Source organism: Mustela lutreola, chromosome 4, assembly GCF_030435805.1.
Source record: "Mustela lutreola isolate mMusLut2 chromosome 4, mMusLut2.pri, whole genome shotgun sequence".
In the NCBI taxonomy this organism is placed as follows: Eukaryota; Metazoa; Chordata; class Mammalia; order Carnivora; family Mustelidae; genus Mustela; species Mustela lutreola.
The window spans coordinates 76,548,121-76,570,392 of NC_081293.1; the positions used below are offsets into that span (position 1 = coordinate 76,548,121).

The 22,272-nt window shown below is 47.9% G+C and overlaps 2 protein-coding genes across 2 annotated transcripts; both read right to left on the reverse strand.

The window, feature by feature from the left end:
• Positions 1 to 53: 53 nt before the first annotated feature.
• Positions 54 to 20,731, reverse strand: LOC131830055 (interferon-induced protein with tetratricopeptide repeats 1B-like). The gene is made up of 2 exons (XM_059172456.1): positions 20,591 to 20,731; positions 54 to 2,696 (listed from the first exon to the last, which is right to left on the reverse strand). The coding sequence occupies exons 1-2, from the start codon at positions 20,617 to 20,619 to the stop codon at positions 1,277 to 1,279; spliced, it is 1,449 nt and encodes a 482-aa protein (XP_059028439.1). The 5' UTR covers positions 20,620 to 20,731; the 3' UTR covers positions 54 to 1,276.
• IFIT3 (interferon induced protein with tetratricopeptide repeats 3) lies at positions 7,731 to 20,728 on the reverse strand. Its single transcript, XM_059172454.1, has 2 exons — positions 20,591 to 20,728; positions 7,731 to 9,658 (listed from the first exon to the last, which is right to left on the reverse strand). Exons 1-2 carry the CDS (start codon positions 20,617 to 20,619, stop codon positions 8,209 to 8,211), a joined length of 1,479 nt encoding a protein of 492 aa, XP_059028437.1. The 5' UTR covers positions 20,620 to 20,728; the 3' UTR covers positions 7,731 to 8,208.
• Positions 20,732 to 22,272: the final 1,541 nt, after the last annotated feature.

Genomic DNA, 22,272 nt, shown 5'->3' on the forward strand with positions numbered 1-22,272 from the left:
AGAGGATATGCGTCTTTTTAAGAAAATCTCATCCATAAAATGCACTCAAAGACTTTGTTAGCTTATCAACAGGTTTATTTTACTGAATGTTTTGGGAGAGAATGTTCTGGTTAAGAAACAGGAGATTATATCCTGCCCCACACAGCAGTTAAAACCTTCATGTATTTGTCACGTTTAGCTGGTGACTCGGAAATAGGCTTTTCCCTAATTTGTTTTTCCTGCAGTACACTTTAGTTTTTCGTAGATGTGAGGTCATGTCCAGCTGCATGTCTGGAGCACAGAGATCCTCTGTGACTGCCGGTGGCTGGACAATCGTATACAGCAGGGTTTGAGTTTCTTCTGAGGTTAGAGACTTGGCCTCCTGAGCACGGGGTCTTGGCTGCAGGAGGGCCCTGGGAAAAGGGCCCTATGGGCCGGAACATGGCAGTGACCCCCCTGCAGTCCCTTCTCCTTTTTTCTTTTTCATCTTTGCTCTTTCGCTTTGCCTTCAGATCTGGTAGGTCAGCACCCCTGGCCACAATGAAAAAGAAATCCTTTCTGTTTTTGTTTTCTGTTTTCTATGCTTTTTAACTTCTGAGTGGATGGTCGAATATCTTCCAGATACAGAATGCATACATGCACCAATATGCAGGAGTGTGCCTGTGTGAGCTCTGGAGTCAGCGTGTGTGGAGAGAGATGCGTGAGGCATGTGCACAGGAGCAGCCTCTGCCCTTGGTTCAGGATCACAGTCTCCGGGAATTCACGCCTTGAGTGTGTGAACCAAGCCACGGGAGGGTCTTTGGACAGATGCATGGGTGTCCTGTGTGTGCGTGTCTGCAGATACACGGGAGTGCGCACGCAGGTACACCGACATGTGACCGGTGTGCAGGCCGAGGAGGGACTGAAATCTTCCCTGTTTAAGACTCCTCTGTGCAGGAGACCAGGCAGACTGAGGATGGAAGCCGCCCGTTCCAAATGCAAAGCCAGAAGGAAAAGGGCTCTTGTTGGTCTAGCAGGTCACAGGTGCCCCAAGCAGCATTCATCAGCCTTGGCCAATGAGTACAGGGGTGGGTTACAGAAGAACGGATGCTCCTTTCAAAGGCACATGGATGGAAGGGGAAAGAAGGGGGAGAGGGGGTTAGGGAGGAAGAAAGAGGGGAGTCAGCAGGCAGCTGAGTCTGTGTTCTATCAACTGTTCTGTATTTCAGGATGTTCTAGGTTTCTGAAAGAGGCGATCGGCAAAAACGTTTGTTCTATTTCCTATGAACACATTAAACGGGTAACGGTGACCTCCAGTTCAACTGGCAGCGTTGAGGTCGGCGGCCAGCCTGAGAGCCTTCTCGTAACACTGCAGGGCTTCACTCACTTCCCCTTTCAATTTGTGGATGAATCCAAGGATGCTCAAACTTTCCACCACACGGACATCCTGACGAACACATCTCTTTGCCAGCTTCTCTAATGCAGTGAGAATCTTTTCGCTGGTGTAGGAAGCTGTTTTGATTTTGAGACCTTTTAAATAATGGGTGATTGCGTTATCTATAGATCTCTTGTGAAACTCTTGGAAATGGCCGTAGTGGTAATGAATCACTTGCTGTAGTTGATCATTGGTGTTCGCCCTGCACAGCACTTTCTGAAAAGCGTCCTCCGCCTCTGCGTATAGGCCTATTTCTGCATACAGATCAGCCAGGTCGATGTAAGCCAACTCAAATGTGGGCTTTATCGCCAAAGCCTTTTGAATTTCACCTATAGCCAAGTGAACCAACCTGCGGACATTTTCTCTGTCCTGTCCTCTGGGCTGCCAGTTGGCAGCTCTCTTGATTGCGATCACCTGTGCTCTGTAGCAAAGCCCTACCTGGTGATGCAGGAAGGCAGAGGACGGGGTGGCCCGCAGAGCCATTTTTAGGAGCCAAAGAGCTTTATCCAGACAGCCTTTTCTTCGGTAAAACTTGGCTGCGTACCGCGAGACGTAGGTCTGTGAGGATGTGTTGCCAAGTGCTTCTTCTATGTACTTTTCTCCTTCGGCTTCTTGGCCTACGTCCTGGAGCTTCAGGGCAAGGAGAGCCTTAACATACGCATCTTCTGGGTTTAGCCTGATGGCCTTTCTTAGGGCCTGCAGACAAAACGCCTCGCTAACCTGTGTTGCTTTGTTAAAGCTGTCTAGGCGGTAGGTGGAGATCGCATACCCAGTGCTGAATTCAGGGTTCTCTGGGTCCACTGCCAGAGCCTTCTCAAAGCAGGCCTTGGCCCGTTCATAGTTCTTCCCTCCGCATTTCAGCAAGGCCCACCCCTCCTCGCAGTCCATCTGGGGACACTGCACTCTGTAGCGGGAGGAAGCCCCGAGCTTCTTGCAGACGTCCTCCACCTTGTCCAGGTAAGCCTGGGCTTCCTGCGGCCTGCCCATGCGGTGATGCAGCCAGGCGTAGTTGCCCCACGTGACCAGGCTTCTCACCTCTGACTGGGCAGCCTGTTCCTGCCGGATCAAGGCTTCAGCTTCCCGCAGGCTCCCCAGGGCTTCCTGGTTCTGGCCCTTGAGGTGTTTCACGTAGGCCAGCAGGTTGTGGATCCCCGCGTTGTATCTGGTGTCCAGGAAATCAATCTCATCCAAGATCCTGTTTTCTAAATCGGGCAGCTCGGTGGCTTCCACTAGCAACTCCCACGTGAAGTGACATCTCAGCTGAACCAGGCTCTCTTCAAGGAGATTCCCTTCGGATTTGTCACTGAAAACATAGAGGACAATTATTTGCAACTTTAGGAGCGCTCAGTGTAATGGAAACGAAGCCATCACTTTGACTGGTCAAATACCACCCCCACTGTTCTTTCCTTCCCAGTATCTGTTGCCTCTCTGGCTTCTGTATTCATTGACATGAAAACCTGAGGAAATGCTAATTCCTTCATGGTGCCAGCAGGTAGGGTATGTGTTCTCTAGAAGCAACTTGAAAGAGGTTAACTCTGCTAATATCAACATCATTTTAGCCCCACCCTCAACACTACAAAACCCTTCTGTCCCTCTGCCCCCTCTCAACATTGCGATACATCCCTAAGGCTATCTGAAGAGAAGTGGAGACAGCGCCCCCTTGTGTTGGGCCATTTTTGGACCCTGCTGGAGGGCCTTCATATTTTTGTCTGCATTCAGACATGTTTGTGGAGTGGCCTGGTCGTGGTGATCTGTCCTGGCGTCAGGGTTCCCAGTCTAGTGTTGAGGTCATGCGAAGGTGCTGTGGAAGGACTCGGGTTCCTGCTGTGGGTCGCTGTCCAGCAGCACCAGGGCCTGGCTGATGGTGTGGGGTGGCTCCCAGAGGTGGGGGCTCTCTCTTCTTTCTCTTTAAGGAACTTCTACATTGTGGCTTCAGCACACAGAGGGGTGTCCTGACATTTCTTAAGTTGAAGGTTATATAGACAAGAAGGATTACCCAGAAAAAGAATATCGAACAGGAAATGTGTCTATTTCATGCATTCCAGTATAAAGGGTTTTTTTTGTTGTTGGTTTTTTTTTTGTTTGTTTGTTTGTTTGTTTTTTAGGAAAAGTGTATGCTTCAGAAGGAACATAGTATAAGATCTCTCTCTGGATGAGTTTAAGACATCTTTCTATCTCTCATCCAGGGAGGGACTTGGGCAATTTGCAGTAGACCACATCTGCCCATTCCTAGTTCCTGGAACAATGTAGGCCCTCTTAACATCTTATAAGCACAGGAAATGGTTTCGATCTATGTGTTTCTTCCAAACTCAGCACATCTCAAGACTGCCCATATATAGAGAATCCCAGTCCCACTCCCTAAGTATGCTCTGATGATAGAAGTAGCAGTAAAGCTCTTTTAGCAAAATGGGAGCATGGAAATGGAGAATGGGAGTACCCAGGGGGCAGAAGGAAGGGAACCAGAGCCAAGAAGGCCCACAGTGGAAGCAGATGTTCACTTAAAGGGAAGAGTGGCTTTCAGCCAAACAATGCTTTATGTGGAGGGGGATATCTGAGTTTGCTCAGGTATGATCTCAGGACCCCATGTCATGTCCGGCTCCGTGCTCAGCAAGGAGTCTGCTTGTCCCTCTGCCCCCACCCCAGGCTTGTGCATGCTCTCTCTCAAATAAACAAACCCTTAAGAAAAATAAAGAGAGAGGAAAAATCCATTGACATATATAATTCAAACTATTATTTCTCTTGTTCACCTGGCTCTGATCGGTTGGATTCATGGGCCCAGCCACTGAAAGTGGGTTCGAAGGAGAAAGACATTTGCTCGCCTGCACTATATAAGCTCACTTCCAGCCACCCCTTTGAGTGACATATCCCTGAGCTCCCCCAGGTGTACTGGCGGATGTCCCAGTTAATAAACAGCTGTTTTTCTCTTGCCAGTCTTTCTCTTGTCAGCCTAATTGGTAGGATGATAGGCCAGGAGTGTAGGGGAAAAAGATTTCCTCTCCTCCCTTACACTGTCATAAAACTCAATTCCAACACCATGCTGAGCACGAGAGTCTTTTTAGCATATTGGCAAACCTGAGGGGGGTCGTGGTCGTGGGTCCCCTCACTCCATGCTTGAAGGACCCTCACTCACCAGAACATGGTGAGACTACTGTTTGGGAAAAGGAAGGACGAAGGGGTAGGTACCCGTGGTACCTGGTGGCTGTGCAGTCATTGGAGGCAGACACCAAGGGGAGGGGCTGCAGGAAAGAGCTGACACATCAGGCCTAGACTATGATCCTTAGAAAGGCCCTCCTGCGAGGTTTGCCCTTGGGTGGCATCTGGCAACTTGGATTTTTGGAATGTTCCCACCATTCCCTAACTGGTTAGTTTGGCTTACCATGCCCAAATTGTTCATGCGCAAAATGTGGTTAATGCTGACACCTACTTTCCACCTGGGAGCTGGAATTTTGATATGTGCTAATAAGCAGAGGGTGCTCGTGTGATGGGTCCCCAGTAAAACCCTTAGGCACTGAGGCTCCAACTAGCTTGAGAGGTGTGGTCACATTCAATGCTGGAGGGATTAAGCACATCCTATAGGATTCTACTGGGACAGAACTCTGGGGAATTTATGCCTGAGTTTCTCTTGCCTTCACTGCCATGTTCTCTTTCCCTGTGCTGAGTTTGTTTTTGTTGTAATAAGTCTAATGCACGAGCAGGATTGTATGTTGAGTCCTGTGAGTCCTTCTACTGAATCACCAGACCCAGAGGTGTGTCTTGGGGACTCCTGATGCCAACTTCCTAGTATTCTCATTGGAAAACACAATGTAGCAGCCTATTAGAGAATGGTAATTCCATCCAGCGGAGCAAAGGACAGGGAAGACAGGCCAAGAATTGCTGAGTATGAGTCTCTCTCCACCTTTCCCAATTTCCTATGAGAATGAACCAAAAATGAACCACAGAGGAAAATCCTAGAGGCCAAGGCTAGTATTTCCTGAGAGCTGAAGAGATCTTTGGAGTCCAGGCCTGACTTTGACAAAATGGGGCTCCCCATGTCAGCTGCTGGTGTTCTAGAGGGGCTGTTCCAGCCCAGCACGGACATAATTCTAAATTTCTCTGCATGTAGCTTGAGGAGCATTACCACTGTCGGGTCCTGTGAATTGGCCGGATCAGGATGAATTTAAAAACCCGAGACTAGATTGCAAAACACGGTGAGAAGGAGGAGGAAGATGGAGAGCCAGAACACTCAGGAATCACACACGGGAGTCAATGTAAGGATGGGGAGTTTGGATTAAGCAGAGAACATGACAGGCAAAGAGTGTAGTAGAAATCTACAAATCGGGGCTCTGAGCTTCCCTTGTAGCAGAGCCTGAAACCTCTCAGCTTGTGCCAGCAGAATCAGGACATAGCATCTCAGAATGCACAGAAATACACGGGAGCAGAGTGCTTTGGTTTCATACAGTTACAGGTTCAAGTGCCAGTCAGACCTCTCCCTAGCTGTGCGGCCTCGGGCAAGTTAGCCAACCTTTCTGAGCCTCCTACCTTCCACACCAGATTTAGATGCTAGCAACGGGCTGAGCACAGATCCTGGAAAGTAGTTCAGAGGCCAGCACGTCAACCCGCACTTGTTTCATTGTTACTATTTTATAGCTTAGGACACTTACTATTTTCTCTTCCCAGCACCCTCCTCTAGGATTCAGGGAAGTCGTTGTGGAAGATGTGATCCCTGAGCTGATGATAATGGCAGTGTCATAGTTCTCAGTGGAGACAACGTGTTCCTATATTCTTAAAATTTTTTTTGAGAGCCTTGTTCATTCCAGGCACTATGGGGCTGGGGACCGGCATACAGTTGTGAGCAGAGGACTTAGAGTCTCTGCCTCCCCGGAGCTGGTAAGCTTGAGGGGAGGAGCCCATGGTTTCCCCTGGGGAGACTGACACGCCCCACCCCTGCGCTCCTCCAATTGTCTCTTTCGTGGACAGCCCAGGAATCTGCTGGGACATGCTGTGTGGTCACCAGTCGAGCCTGCCCCACAGCCTCGGTGGCAAAATGGTTTGGGTCTCGGAGCTCAAAATCCCCACTGGGTTCCTAGCTGGGTGAGGTTGGGTATGGCCCCAGGTAGTAAGGAAGAGAGGGTATCAGTGGAAACCAACAGTTTATGTTACTCCCTCTGGGTCTCCAGGGGTAGAGTTGTGCGGGGTCAGGCTCACACACCAGAAAGAGTGGACTGGGGGTGTTCCCTCAGACAATGGAGAGGCATCTTTTCAATAAAGTTGTCCAGCAGCAAAATACATCACAGTTTACATGTGTAGGTCGGGACCAGTCAATAGAAATTCCGGGAGCCTCAACACTGTCTAGAAGGTGGATGGGACTCAGAGCATAGAAGGACAGCCTGGGTGGAAACCCCTGCTGGGGAAACCACGTTGAGGATGTGTGTTTGCATATGGCAGGCCACTCCACACCACACTGCCCCCCAGTGGTAGCGGTAGCCAGTCCCCACCTTGTCCCTGACCCCATGCTTTTCCACACTCTCAATGTTGGTTTCCATGGCAATAGTCTGTATTTGGGCCCAGCCACTCCTCTGGAACTGGACACAAGAGGCAGTGCTACTCCAGGCCAAGGCTGGCCAGGAGTCAACAGTTCAGTGCTGGGCACCCAGCTGCACCCCCAGCTTTGCGGGAACCAGCAGACAATTCAGGGCTGGGGGGGGGGGCACCTCACTGAAGTCTGCTGCTCTTATAGCCAATGTAGCTTATGAAACGCCTTCCCAGAATTCCCCTTCTGCATGAGGAAAGAGTCAAGTTTCTGACCCTCCACTCACAAAGAAGATGGGAATGCCAGGCCCTCTGTCTTGTCTGGGTACTGGCATAGCCAACAGTCTTCCTCTGCACACAGGTAATCAGATGAGACCACAAGGAAAGCGTACGAATGCGGGCCTTGGAGTGGGTGAGAAGAGCCGGATGGTTGCTGCATGGAAGATGACACTATGGGCTTCCCAGCTGGGATGTGACTATTTGAATATTTTCATTCACTCAGGAGGGTGAAGATCTTTGGCCTCCTCCAGCCTCGTACTAGTGCCTCTTACACACAGTCAGGGAGGCCACTGCCCACGTATTTCTGGGTGAAGAACCACCCTGTTCAGTAGCAGCAGCTGCTGACTGGGCCCTGGGCTCAGCACCTGGCCTGGAACAGGCTCAAGGGCAGGCCAGCTCCTCCTCAGACCTACCCCGGGCATGCTGAAAATAGTACAGTACGACTGTATCATTTATCCACTGTTCCTAGGTACTGTCCTGAAGAGAAACTTGGGAAAGGAGTATCACCCTTAGTCACACATGCAAACCACACACTTACTTCAATCCTGAGTTGAAATTAAAAAAAAAAAAATTTATTATAACATCACTATCAAGAACACATATTTACTGGAGTATTGCGATCGAGAATGTATATAAACACAGGGCTAAAGCCAAGAGGAAGACAAGGAATATTCTAGGGTTAGTCCAAAGGTGGTCTTTCAGGGGCTCCGGAAGGCGAGATGGCAGTGGGCCAGAGGCCAGGAGAGCCATTGGCAGGCAGCAGCCCGCGGTGAGCCTCGGTGAGGAGGTCAGAGCAGGGAGAGCTGATGAGCAGAGCACGAACTGAGAAACAGCCAGCCCCATGCAGGCCCGAAGCCCTGTGTCCATAGGTCATTTCACTGTTAGGCCCACAGGCTAGAGGAGTGTGTGTGGCTGAGATGGAAATGGGAAGCAGATACGAGGAAGCAACCCTACAAATATACCCTAAAGCCATCCCGGGGCGTCCCGGGTTCCCTGTCTGTGCTCCTGGCCCTCCGCTGCGTTTCAGCTCAGGCTTTCAGGAGCTCTGGGAGTGGGGTTGTGCCAGAGGCCTCACCGCCTTCTTCAAGCTCAGCCAGCGGCAGGAAAAAGCTGCTTATACCTGTGGGGCTGCTCCTTAACAGGTAGCCCAGCTCCTTCTCATAACATTCGGCTGCCTGCAGCAGCTCTCCATTCAGCTTGTGGATTAATCCTTGGAGATACCAAGAATTCGGTGCATTTTTCAGAGGCTGATTTCCAGCCAAGTTCTGTGGTGAGTATTTTGTCTTTCCTTCCTCCGATGATTTTGCACTTGTGGGCAAACCCTCAAAATCATGTTGGGTAGCAGTGTCTTCAGACTTCGCATGATTCCCCTGAAAGTTGTGATAGTGCTGGGGGGGTTGTTGCCTCCAGGTGCCGGGGAGCTCCTTACTGCAGGCTAGCTGATGGTAGTCTTCTGTTTCCAGGAGCTCATCAGAATATGCATACAGCGGATCTACTCCCTTCTCAATAGCTTTAATCACATAGTCAATAGCACACTTCTTTAGTTCTCCAATCTTCTCTCCATTCCTACTAGCTTCGGATTCTCCTGTATTCTGAATTTGTTTGACCTTTGCCCTATAGCAGCACGCAATCTGGTGACAGAGGTAACCATTGTTTGGAATGGATTTCGATGCCTTTAGAAACAGTTCGATAGCTTTGTCTAGATCACCTTTTTTTTGATAAAACGTGGCTGCACTGCGAAGGACATCTGCTTGGCAAGGCATGTCCTCCAGGGTCAGGGCCTCCAGGACCAACCGCTCGCCCTCAGCTTCTTCATTCATCTTCTGCAACTTCAAAGCTAAGAGCACCTTGATGTACTGATTGTTGGGATTCAGCTCCAGGGCCTGCTTCAGAGCGTCCACGGAGCACGGCTTCTGTGGTTTATTATCCAGACAGTACGTGGCGATGGCCAGCCCTGAAGAGAATTCCGGGTTGTTGGGCTTCTCCTCCAGAGCTTTCTCAAAACACACCTTGGCCCTCTCGCTGTGCTGTGCTCCACACTTCAGCCATGTCCACCCTTCTTCGCAGTCAAGCTCAGGACACTCCACACTATATGGGTTTGAAAACTTCTCGCAGACTCGTCTCACCTTGTCCACATACATCTGCGCGTCTGCGTGTCTGCCCAGGCGGTAGGAGACCCAGGCGAAGTTGCCCCAGGTGACCAGACTTCGGGTGTCTGCTTGCTCCCGGTGCTCGCGCCCAATCAGCTCCTCCGCCCGCCGCAGGCTCTCCAGCGCCGCCTCGTGGTGACCACGCAGGTGTTTTATGTAGGCCAAGAAGTTGTACATCGTAGCTTTGCACTCAGCGTTTACCGATTCCATCTGGTGACACACTCTATCTTCTAGATCGCCTAAGACACCATCTTCCTTAGGTAAGTTCCACGTGAAATGGCATTTCAGCTGTGCAAGGTTTTTCTCCAGAGCATCCTTATTGACCTCACTGTGGAGAAAATAAACACGGTCACTGGGACACGCACCTGCGAGGCACGGCACCTGGGACGCGGTGACAGCTTGTGTCAGCTTGCCAGGCTGTGAGGTGCCCGAGCTCTCATTAAACGATAGGTCTGGGTGTGTGTGACGGTGTCCCCAGGAGAGATGAGCCGCTGACTGGGTGGGCAGGGAAAGCAGACCGCCCTCCCCCGTGTGGACGGGCCTCCTGCGTCTGCTGAGGGCCCCAGTTGAACCCAGAGGCAGAGGAAGTGTGAATTCTGTCTGTCTGTCTGTCTGTCTGTGTGAGCTGGACACTGGCCTTCTCCTCTCCCTGGACTGGAGCTTATATCGTCGGCATTCCTGGTTCTCAGGTGTTCAGACTCGGACCGGAGCCTCTGGCTTTATCCCTCCAGGTCTCAGGCCTTTGGACTCTGACTGGAATCATGCTCCTGCTCTCTCCCGGGTCTGTAGCTTGTGGCCCGTGGACCGTAGTTATGAGCCTCAGCTTCCATATCATGTGAGTCAATTTCTGATCATAAATCTGTCTCTTTTCCATTTTGTGTGTGTGTATATATATTATACATTATATAGTATATATACATTTTATATATAGTATACAATGTATATGTACTATATACACACATACATATTTTTTAAAGCAGCAGTAGGTGAGGATCTTTATCTTAAGCTTGATTTTACTGGAGAGTAGGAAAAAAAGTAGGTAAAAATAAGTATGCTTAGAAGTTATTGTAGAATGCTAAAAAAGAGGGTTAAAATTCTCAGTGAGGGAAACAAAAAACTATGTCCAATTGTATAAAGGCTCCTCCCTTGCAAGAAATGGGAATAAAGCCGTGAAGATGCAGTTTGGTTCTGCTGTTGACAAATATACAAGGTGACAGAAAAACCAGTTGAGGTCAAATGCTGTGAGTTCACTATTTGTACCTGCCTACTTTCAATCTGATCAAAGTTGACGGCTCCGGGGCAAGGCTGAGCTGGTGGCAGGACAGCCAAGTGTTCTCCATCCCGGAGTCCATCCTGTCTTAACCTTCAAGTAGAACCTGAACTAAAAGCCCTTAGTGAAGCCTGAGCTCTGGAGTGGGCTGACTGAATTTCCTCTATTATGGTGCTCAGAGTTGTCTACTTCTCGGTGAGCGAACACAGGGAAGAACCTGAAACAACTCCCTTTAGCAAATGCCTGCTACATGCCCGCAGCCTTGGTGGGTGGGGCCTGGCATCACCCAGCAACTTCTATGTATGTATATGTATCTCCTACCAGTTCTGTTTCTCTGGTGAGCCCTGTGTACTCCACACCCTACATTTTTCTAGACAGAAGAGGAGGTACCCTCCCTCTTGCTTCCTGGCTTCATCTCCTCTAGCTGTGGTCTATACAAGAATCCATGGAGCAGGTGCCTCCACCCTGTGGGCAGACATGGATGAGAGGACAGGAGCTGGGATCTCTTGTTCTGCTCCACTAGAAGTCAGGCTGAGTCCTCGCATTCTGGGCAATGTTGATTCAGCCATCCTATGACCCTTTACAGGGCTATGCCTTTGCATCACTTGGTTAGTTTAAAAGGATGCTAAGAGCAATCAAGGTTAGATATCCTGGCCCTCTTTGGCCTACGATCTCCCACACTGGTTTGAAGGAGCCACGTAAAGAATTGAAAGCCCAGGGGTGTTTGCTACCATGCTGTGCGACCAAATCTTTCCCTTCAGCTGCTCCAACTTCTCCCTGTATCACACACACAGATCCCCCGGAGGCTCGGGGTCAGTCTCACTGAGACAAAATCCCTGACACAGGCCAGATCCCCAGACAGAATCAATGTATTTTGAGAAACAAACAAAACTGTTTGTTTGGAAGATACCAAGGGAGATCATTTGCCTTATTCAGTTCAATAAGTTATGGAGTTCTCAAAGCGTGTTCTCATGTCGATATTTGCCTGGGGGCTTAGGTGGGTGTTTTACTGAGTTTGTGTTCCTTCTTTCTACCAGTAGATTCCATGAGCTCAGAAAGAACTTCCAGAAATCATGAAACCCAGTTATTGTCCATAGTTTCAGATTCCACGGAGTAGCACAGTATCAGAAAAAGGTTATGAGCCAAATAGAGTTGCCAACTCACTGGGGGGAAAACGTAACCCCAAAGACACCAACCACCTATGCTTACCAATACTGTATTAAAACAAAGAGGAAGAAAAGAAGCATTTTTATCTTTACTGAAGAAGGAAGAAAGATAAAATCAGAATCAAGGGAAGTCCTTTAGTCAAAATACAATTTTACTCAGTGAGGAGCTGCTGACTTTATTTGCAGTTTCCCATGTGGACCAGCACCAGCCCACACGCATGGCTGCGAGTGCTCTGTTCTAGCTGCTTCTGTCTCTCCAGTAAGTCCTAGCTGAGCCATTGCTGACCCGATGTGGTTGCAGCCAAAATGCTTTATAGTGAGAGACGCAGAGGTGAGGGAATCGAGCCAAGCCCAGGGAAGAGAGGGAGGCTGCTGTTTCTCTAGACAGCCTTTCAGGTGTGGGCCTCTGTTCTTGGCAATCTTTTCCATTCCTTGGGTCCCTGGCTAGAGCCCCGCAATGCCAATGTCTTTTTGTCTCCATTCTAGGGTTTTCCAATCTGGCTTCATCTGGTGATTCTAGCTGCCCTGTGTGAAGGACTACAGATCATAACTCAGGGTAGCAATTATTAGAAAATAAATATTAAGGGCAAGTTACAAAGATGCTCACTGAGCACATATATTTATAACTGTTATGCGATCAAGGAATTGATAAAGTGATAAAGGTATTTCCGTGTTTGGACATTGGTTACCTGTGCTGATTGCCCAGTTAGGACATTTAGAGAGAGGAAGGCAGGCAGCAATTTCAGATCAGTACAATGTATCCATAGATATAGGTGCCCGGAAATAATAGGTTGAACATTCTAAGGATTGGTAGAGAGTGTTCATCCAACTTCTCAGTGAGCCTAGAGAAGGGCAGGAGACTTTGGAGGTCTTTGCCGCAACAAAACCAGGAGCCACTTTGCCAGTTGGATCACACTCTTTCCTTCTTTCTTTCTTTCCTTTTTTTTCCCCCCTGTGGAGGTGATATAGGCTGACATATCAGTAAACCAGAGAGAGCTTATCAGATTACCTTCTTAAAAAAAGAGTTTATTTATTAATTTGAGAAAGGAGATAGAGTGAGCACCAACAGGGGGAGTGGCAGAGGCAGTGGAAGACGCAGGCTCCCCGCTGAGCAGAGAGCCCAATGCGGGGCTTGATCCCAGGACCCTGAGATCATGACCTGAGCTGAAGGCAGATGCTTAACCATCTACAGACTACATTTTTAAGCACTTATTGATAAAGATTCTCTCTCCAAGATGAAACATATTCCAACTCTGTCATATATAAGCTCTGGGAGATGTCATGAAGTGTAGGACAGGCAGAAAAACTCACTCTACATTCCTGACCCCAGCAGAGGACTGAGAGGATAGAACGTGTTGGGTTATCCCATCACACCACTCCTTCACAGTGCTTGAGCTGGCCATGCTAGGACATTTATGGTAACAAAGGGCAGTTTATTCAGGAAGATAGCCAACTACGTAAGTGGCTTCATAATTATAAGGTCTATTGAAAACTGGAACTAAGGTCTGTTGGTTTTTCATAAACCTTCCTCTGTAGGTTTCCAAGTTGATTAGATATTTGATACCTGATATCCCCCTGAAGTAAAATTTGGAGCAAAGTATATGGGACTGGGAGTCCTGGTATCTTGACAAGAAGAAACATAAAACTTAGAGCTGGCATCCAGGAGATCTGCCTTAAAACACTAATGCCTTGGTAGGTAAATTGCTTCCAAATGTAGTATAATGATTAAAATACAAAGGTTTTAGAAAATAACTATAACTACCATAATTTGTTAATGTAAAGACAAGGTAAAAAAGATATAAACTGGGGCACCTGGGTGGCTCAGTGGGTTAAGCCGCTGCCTTCGGCTCAGGTCATGATCTCGGGGTCTTGGGATCGAGTCCCGCATCGGGCTCTCTGCTCAGCGGGGAGCCCGCTTCCCTCTCTCTCTCTCTGCCTGCCTCTCCATCTACTTGTGATTTCTCTCTGTCAAATAAATAAATAAAATCTTAAAAAAAAAAAGATATAAACTGTGACATCGGAAAGATAAAATGTGGGGGGAGGGCGGAGTAGAAAGGACTCCTTCAAACTTAAGTTACATCCTTAAAATAATCTGTTGAAAATATAAGATGTTTTATTTAAGCCTCATGGTTACATCAAAGAAAAAACCTGTAGTAAATACACCATGAGGTAGAGAGAAAAGGACACAAGGCTACCACTACTACAGGGAAGCATTAAATCATAGAGGGAGAGAGCACGGGACTAAAAAGGGAGCAAAGGGATTATAAAACAGGCAGAAGACCATGAACAAAGTGGCCATAGGAAGCCTATAGCCGTCCAAAACTGCTTCACATACAAACGAACTAAATTCTCCAATAGAAAGACATAGAAGGGCTGAATGGATGTAAGAACACGTGCTGCCTCCAGCTTCAAGGACACACATGGACTGAAGTGGGCGGACGCACAAATGCTCCAGGCAAGCCGACAAGAACAGGGGTGGCTCTACTCACACCAGACTAAAGAGACTTCGAGTCAAAGAGGGAAACAAAGTCACGATGTAATGACAAAACAGTCGATCGGAGAATGGGATGGAATAGTTAAATGTTTATGCACCCAACACATGAGCCCTGAACTATGTGAAGCAAATACTGGTAGACCTGAAGGGGACAGACAGCAGTACGGCAGCAGGGAGGGACTTCTGTGCCCTTTGTCAACAGTGGAGAGATCGTCCAGAAAGAAAATGAAGGAGGAGACATCGGACTTAAACAACACTTTAGATCAGACGAACTCAGATGTTTACAGAACATTCTGGCCAACAGCAGCCAAATACACCGTCCTCTGAAGTGCACATGGGACATTCTCTAGGATAGATCATATGTTAGTCCACAAAGCAAATCTTAAAACTTAAGAAGACTGAAGTCATATCAGGCATCTTATCTTTTTTTTTCCTAAGATTTATTTATTTATTTTAGAGAAAGAGAGAGCATGTATGGGGAAGGGCAGAGGGACAGGGAGAGAGAGAATCTCGAGCAGACTTCCCACTGAGCACAGAGCCCAATGCAGGGCTCGATCCCACAACCCTGAGATCATGAGCTGAGCCAAAACCAAGGGTCAGATGCTCAAACGACTGAGCCACTCATACGCCCCTACTTATTGCTTTTTTAAAAACCAATACCCAGGGGCACTTGGGTTACTCAGTGGGTTAAGCCTCTGCTTTCGGCTCAGGTCATGATCTCAGGGTCCTGGGATCGAGCCCTACATCCGGCTCTCTGCTCTGCAGGGAGCCTGCTTCCCCCTCCATCCTCTGCCTGCCTCTGCCTACTTGTGATTTGTCTCTCTCTGCAAATAAATAAAATCTTAAAAACAAAACAAAACAAAAACCAATACCCATTTGTCAGCCTTTCTCACTTAGCAGTTTAGCTCATATGTGTTTTAGAAAGTGGCTCTAAATGTTCCTTATATGTTTATGTGTGCAATTTGTGAAATTACTGAGCAATAATTAAATCTGGATATTTAAAGGGGAAAACAAAGCAATTGGGTAGGATGACTGCTGCAGAAACTTGATAAAGAAAACGTCTAAGTTCACGTGAAACAAGGGTAGTTGAATGCCCTCCCTCCCGCCCTTCATATACTAGAAACTGTGGGGAGGGGGCAGGCCCTGTGGCCCAGGAAGAGACTCCTCACAGCCTCCAGCTGCAGCCGTGAGGTTTTGCGGAGGAAAGCAGGTGAAACCGGCAGTACTAGTCCTTAGGAAATCCCCAGATTTAACCCACTGACACCCCTTGCTTCTCTTTCCCATCTTCCTGCATGGTGACCATCTTTGGCGGGACCCACAGACCCCAGTGTAGACGCCACTTCTCTTTCCAAGGCCTAGTCAAAGCCATCACTAGAGTAGAACCTTGAAATGTTCAGAAAGAGACTCTTAACCTCATAATGATAAGAGCAGGAGTTTCCAGGGCATTTCTGAGGCAGCTTGTCACTTGGGAGGCTCTGGTTATAGTCTCGCTGACCGCGGGCAGGGACAGGCAGGTCTCATGCCCAATTAGTTGGTCAGAACAGGTACCACTTGGGGAGCCCATCACTTTGCAAAGTGAGCCAAGGAACTCTCCAGAGCCGTTCTGCTCCCCCTCTGATGTGCACAGGGACCACATCACCCGAGGACCTTGTGCAAATGCAGATCTGAAATCGGCAGGGGTGGGGTGCTGCCTTTCTAACAACCTCCAGGGATGTCAGACTCAGACCACACTGTGAGCAGGAGTAGTGAGGCTCCAGGAAGATTTCCCTTTTTGGCAGAGATTTCCAATCACCAGGTTCTTACCTGCAAACACCCCTTCAGTGGGCAAGCCATGCTTTGTATCAACGTCCTTCCTGGGCCACCCACTCCCCACCCACTCTGGGTGTCTTGCACTTGCACATAAGTATGGTGCAAGGAGCATTTCTTGTGTAGGTGAAATACCCATGGTCCTCTTTAAATACTTTCCCCCCCCCTCAGCTCGGCTGGGATACCCGCCATCTGCTGCAGTTGGAGATACTGCACACTTTCTCCCTGCTCCTCGTCCGCAGGGGATGATGGCAGGTCAGGAAGAGGGTGCCTCAGGTAGACTCAGAACTGTTCTAGGTTCTTTGGCTAGTCTAGTAATTAAATTGACCTAAGATAGATGAACAGGGAGAAAAACTTCAATTTCATATGTGCAGGAGCCCCATAAAGTATAAAACCTAAAGGCAGGCCGCTGGGGCTCACGGCCACCTTCAGCTGAGGAGTGGACGGGGGCCTGGGATTTCAAGGCAGTGGGGAAGAATTCCCAGGAAGATGAGCACACAGCGTTGGTGACCAGCCTTTGCCCTGCTGTGCAGGCCAGTCTTTCAGATAAAAAGTTATCTCTGGGCACAGCTCCTCTGGGGGGCGGGCCTATCTGTCAGGCGGTTAAGGGAGAGGCCAGAGTTTTTCTGGAGCCTGCTGGGTCTTGATTGCCTTTGGCTCGAAGTAACCTCCAGTCCAAAGGGGCGCATTTTGGGCCGGCATTTCTCCCTCCCCTTCGACATATTTACTCAGTTCTTAAAGAGTAGATTTCCAGGGAAGGGCAACCTCGTTATGAGCCAGAGCTGTGTCATGCTCAGACTTGGGCCTCAGCACCTTTGCACAGAAGGAAGCACACTTTAGAAATAACCACAACCACCAAGACAAACCTCACGGACTCAGTCTTTTCATACAAGAGACAAAACAGGGGTCAGGACCTCCTATAACAGATGCAGGGAGGCCCCAGCCCTTTTGACAGACAGGATTTTGCCCAAAAGATCTCCCTCAGGGCTCTCGCAACAACTCCTCCCCCTGCCCACCTGCCCGGTCCAGCTCCCCTGGGAGCACTTTCCCCAGTGTCTTTAAATCAGAACCGGCCACAGACATAAGAATGCTGGAACTGTTAAGGTAGATTTATGACGGAATGGGATCAATGTGAATTTAATCCATAAGCAAACACCGAATCGGCATCATTCAGGGAAGCTGCTCGCAGGAACAAGATTTGTGAGAAATTCCCAACTTCCTCTCAGAAAAGTTGGGCAGATTTACCTCATGATGGCTATTTCTCTCAGTTCTGAAAAGCTGGGGTCTGGGCTGATTTTATTTTCTGCCCGTGGATGGTGGATCGGAAGCAAATGCTGAAGAGGCTACCTCCCTACCCCCGCATCTCCACCCCTGGGGTAGCTAGCCTTGAGGTCTGTGCTTTTGTCAAATGGGAAAGGACAATGAGCCTGATGTCATACTATCAAGGAGGTCCTCTCCAAGGAGAAGCTGAAATTGAATGTGTCAGAGCTGAGGTCACCCTCTGCTGGGAGCAGGGTTCCACACAAACTGTTTGGGGGGTTGGAAAAGGGCATTCTAGAAACAGGCCCTAGTCCCAGAGCACCTGTTGCAATCTGGGGGTGGGCTTGGGCTCAGGGATCTGCATCTGTACAAGCCTCCTGGGAATTCTGTACCTGCAGAAGCCCTTCCCTGTTCCCCATTTTGAGAAGCACTGTTCCAGAGGGATTTTGGAAAGCAGTTTCCCATGTACTTGTCAGAGAGAATGTATCAACCAATGAGTCAGGCAATCTAGAACAGAGGGAAATGACCGCAAGACACCCAGATTTCTATTCTCTCTCTGATCTGCTCTGGAATATTTCTTAAAATCATGTTACTAAGCCTCATTTCCTTACATTCAAATTATTCCTGAATGAATTTCCTTTTTCCTTCCATCCAAATTATAGGAAACCATGCCCTGGGGAGGTCCACCTTTCCTTCTCCTAAGGTGTGGCTCCGTGTGGCTTTGAGAGCTGAGTCCTTCTGGCCCTGCCCCTTCTCTCCAACAGGAGCATAATTAATAGCCTGAAGACATTCCACCCTTCCGGCCAGACGGTCAGCACTAATGACACCTACTCTCTTGGACAAGTAATTCACCCTCTGAGCCTCATTTTGCTCATCTCGAAAATGGGGCTAATAAAAAAAATCACAGTTCTTCCTTCCTCGGGGTACTGGGAACATGATATGAACAAGAAAAGGACTTAACAGAGTAGCACTACCGACTGCTGACCGCCACGATCGCCGGCATATGAGTGTCCTAGTTCTAAGTGAATTTTTCATGGGGCAGAGGAGGGCGCCCATCAGCCAGCCCCCAGGAACTAGGGGTTCCCCCCCTCCCAGCTGCTTTGGCAATTTTAAGCCCTGCTGGTGAGGAGCAGCCCCACCCGGCCCTGTCCATACAGCCTCTGGGAACTGGGTAGCTTGATGTGAGCATCAGTCCAGCAGAGTCCACAGAGCCCCCGGCTCCCCAGGCTTCCTCCAGTCAGGGGCTCTGGACACACCCAAGCACAGGCCTCTGTAAAGCCTCTTGGGCAAACTGGATAACAAGGCACTGGCCAGGGTCATGTTTTCTGATCAGCCCCACTCATAGAGACAGAAAAGCATAACCAAAGGCACTCGGCAGTGACTGTCCTTAATGCAGCCTATCCCCAAGTACAAGCATGCAGAGCCTTTTGGGGGTGGGGTGTTGCTCTTTCTTTCCTCACTCCCTGAGTGGTCACTGGGATCCTCCCTCCCCATGAGTATTTGATGGGAACAGCTTCTTCTCTCAGCTCTATCTGATGACAGAATTTAAGCATGTCTACATGCATTTAAAAAAAAAAAGTTTGGGATGCCTGGGTGGCTCAGTTGGTTGGACGACTGCCTTTGGCTCAGGTCATGATCCCGGAATCGCAGGATCGAATCCCACATCGGGCTCCCAGCTCCATGGGGAGTCTGCTTCTCCCTCTGACCTTCTCCTCGCTCATGCTCTCTCTCACTGTCTCTCTCTCTCAAATAAATAAAAATAAATAAAATCTTTAAAAAAAAAAGTTTGCTAAGACTATACTTTACATTCAATAAAATTTGAAGTGTATAGTTTGATGAATTTGGACCAATGTATACACCCAAGCAGTCACCACACTTGCTCCTTAGAGACTCAGTCCCATCCCCAAAGTTTCCCCAGTGTGCCCTCCTGACCAGGGCCACCACCCTGGGAAGCCACTGACCTGCTTTCCATCACTAGAGATGACATCAGTACTAAAAAAGCGATTAGGTCATTATATTTTGAAGGGAGATTGCTTGCTGCTCCCCAGCTCTCACCACAGAAATGAAAACAAACCCTAAGCTTCTTGTTTTGTTTTTATATAAGATTTCTGGAAAAATGCCCATCTGTAAGAATTGTTTCTTCCACTTCCCACTTTAGACTGATCATACGTTTCAGGACAAAAGGAGTTGAGTTTGCACTACCAATTCCAGCTATACTAATATCTGCTGAAAAGAAATGCTTCCTTTTAAATGGCAAGAAGGTTTTAACCTCTTAGTCCTTTCAAAGTAAACAATCATCTGCTAAAAACATTGGGGTAGAGATGGCCCTTCTTTCACTACATCTGTATCTTTGGGGTAAATACCCAGTAGTGCAATTGCAGGGTCATAGGGAATGTTTTAGCAGCAATGGCCATGGTTGCCAAACTGTGGAAAGAACCAAAATGCCCTTCAACAGACGAATGGATAAGGAAGATTTGGTACATATCTTCTGATATGATATGATATCTGAAAGATATCTTCTGATATCCTTCTGATGGAGGCATAATACTCCATACACTACGGAGTATTATGCCTCCATCAGAAAGGATGAATACCCAACTTTTGTATCAACATGGACGGGACTGGAAGAGATTATGCTGAGTGAAATAAGTCAAGCAGAGAGAGTCAAGTATCATATGGTTTCACTTATTTGTGGAGCATAACAAATAGTATGGTGGACATGGGGAGTTAGATAGGAGAAGGGAGTTGGGGGAAATTGGAAGGGGAGGTGAACCATGAGAGACTATGGACTCTGAAAAACAATCTGAGGGTTTTGAAGGGGCGGGGGTGGGAGGTTGGGGAAGCCAGGTGGTGGGTATTATAGAGGGCACGGATTGCATGGAGCACTGGGTGTGGTGCAAAAACAATGAATACTGTTATGCTGAAAATAAATAAAAAATAAAAAAATAAAAAATAAAAGTAAACAATCATCAAAAGCTCATAATGAGTAGTTCCCTCGAGGTCACACTTTGACTCTGTAGACTGTGCTACAGTGGGTCTAACAGTCCTGCCAAACCTTTCTGCTGGTCTGGGCTCCCAGCTAGCTAGGGGAGCATTTCGAGAAGTTCCGAGAGCCTGAGTATGTCCACCAGAAAAAAACACAGAAAGAGAAAGTGCATGTTTCATCTGTGAGCAGCCCGACCACACAGACCCTGCCTGCACCGAGAAGCTTGGTTTACAAGCTGGATGCAAGATCAAGGGTGCTGACGCGTTCCTGTCACTGACCTCTTGTCTGCAACCTGCTCCTCTTCCATTCTGAAAAGCAGAGCTCCCAGCTGATTCGTTCTTCCGAAAATTTCAGCGTCTGCCTGAAGTCAATGCTGAAGGAGCTATATAAGGGCTTTGGGGGTGGTGAGGGGTGGTGGCGGTAGTGAGGGGTGGTGGGGGTGGGAGGGACCTCAGCTGATGTTTTCTCCCGGCTTCTGAGCGATGACCTCAGTGACAGGGAGGGGAAATGGAAAGTGAAACTGACTGAGTGCAAGAGGAGGAAAAGAAAACTTAATGTGGAAATCTGGGCTGATTCAGTCAAAGCATGTCGTTTCGAAACATGACCCTGAAACTTACAGTTGGAGAGAATGTGAAAGCACTCCCAGGAATCTGAGCGTAAATCTAGGGCAAGTCCCAGGAAACGGCTTTTTTCTTGCAGGTGAACACTTTGTTTTATTTACCTTGTTTGAAAACAAACAAACAAAACATTAAATACAATAAAATCATACAGGTACAAGACACAAGAAAAATGTTTTTTAAATAACTTGTTTTTCTATTGAAAATGAAAAGAAAAATTTAGTGAAAAACCTAGAATGAGGAATCACAAAATATAAATCTTATGGTGTTTGTGTGTCACCTTGACTATCCGTAGCATTGAATCCCTAGTATTGAATCATATGCCAACCAAGGTATTACTTTCAAGGCATTTTGTAAACATGACATATTCAATTGACTTTTCTCTCAAAATCAAAACTTTTTTTTTTTTTTTTTCCTAGAGAGAGAGATTGAGCACTGGGCTCCACACCCAGTGCAGAGCCTCACGTGGGGCTCGATCTCACGGCCCCGAGATCATAACCTGAGCCGAAGTCAGGAGTCGACCACTCAGCCGACTGAGCCACCCAGGGACCCCCAAAACTTTTTTTTAGTGTAGTTGACACACAATATTCGTTAGTTTCAGATGTACAACTCTGATTTGACAAATGCACACATTCCGCTATGCTTACAAGTGTGGCTTCCATGTGTCCCATTAACTTGCATGACTGAGTCACTGACTGTATTCCTTATGCTCTGCTTTTTATTCGCATGACTTAGGCATTCTGTATGTGGAGGCTGTGTCTCCCTCTCCCCGCCACCTGTTTGGCCCAACCTCCTACCTCCTTCCTTTCTGACAATCTCATCAATTGTTCTCTGTGTTGATAGTCCCGATTCTACTTCTCATTGGTTCATTTTTTAAAGTTTCCACTTATGAGTGAAATCATATGGTATTTGTCTAAGTCTGATGATTTCACTTCACATAATACCTTCTAGGTCCATCCATGTTGTCTCGGGTGGCACGATCTCATCCTTTTTCGTGGCTATGTGATATTCTTCTGTGTGTGTGTGCGTGTGTGTGCGGGTACACATCTTCCTTATCCATTCCTCTAATGATGGAAACTCAGGTTGCTTCCATATCTTGGCTATTGTAAATAATGATGCAGTGAACGGGGATGCATTTGTCTTTTTGAATCAGTGTTTTCATTTTCTTTGGGTAAATATCCAGTAGTGGAATTATTAGATCACATACTATCTTACTTTTAATTTTTTGAGGAAATGTCATACTGTTTTCCACAGTGATTGTACCAGTTTACATTCCCACCAGTGGTGCACAAGGGTTCCTTTGTTTCTACATCCTTACCAACACTTGTAATTTCTTGTCATTT

Coding starts and splice junctions, on each gene's coding strand:
- IFIT3 (XM_059172454.1), bottom strand. CDS start 20,619: ATGGAAGAGGAGCAGGTTGCAGACAAGAG. Junction 9,659..20,590: donor GAGCAGGTTGCAGACAAGAG/GTCAGTGACAGG, acceptor TTTTCTCCACAG/TGAGGTCAATAAGGATGCTC.
- LOC131830055 (XM_059172456.1), bottom strand. CDS start 20,619: ATGGAAGAGGAGCAGGTTGCAGACAAGAG. Junction 2,697..20,590: donor GAGCAGGTTGCAGACAAGAG/GTCAGTGACAGG, acceptor CTATGTTTTCAG/TGACAAATCCGAAGGGAATC.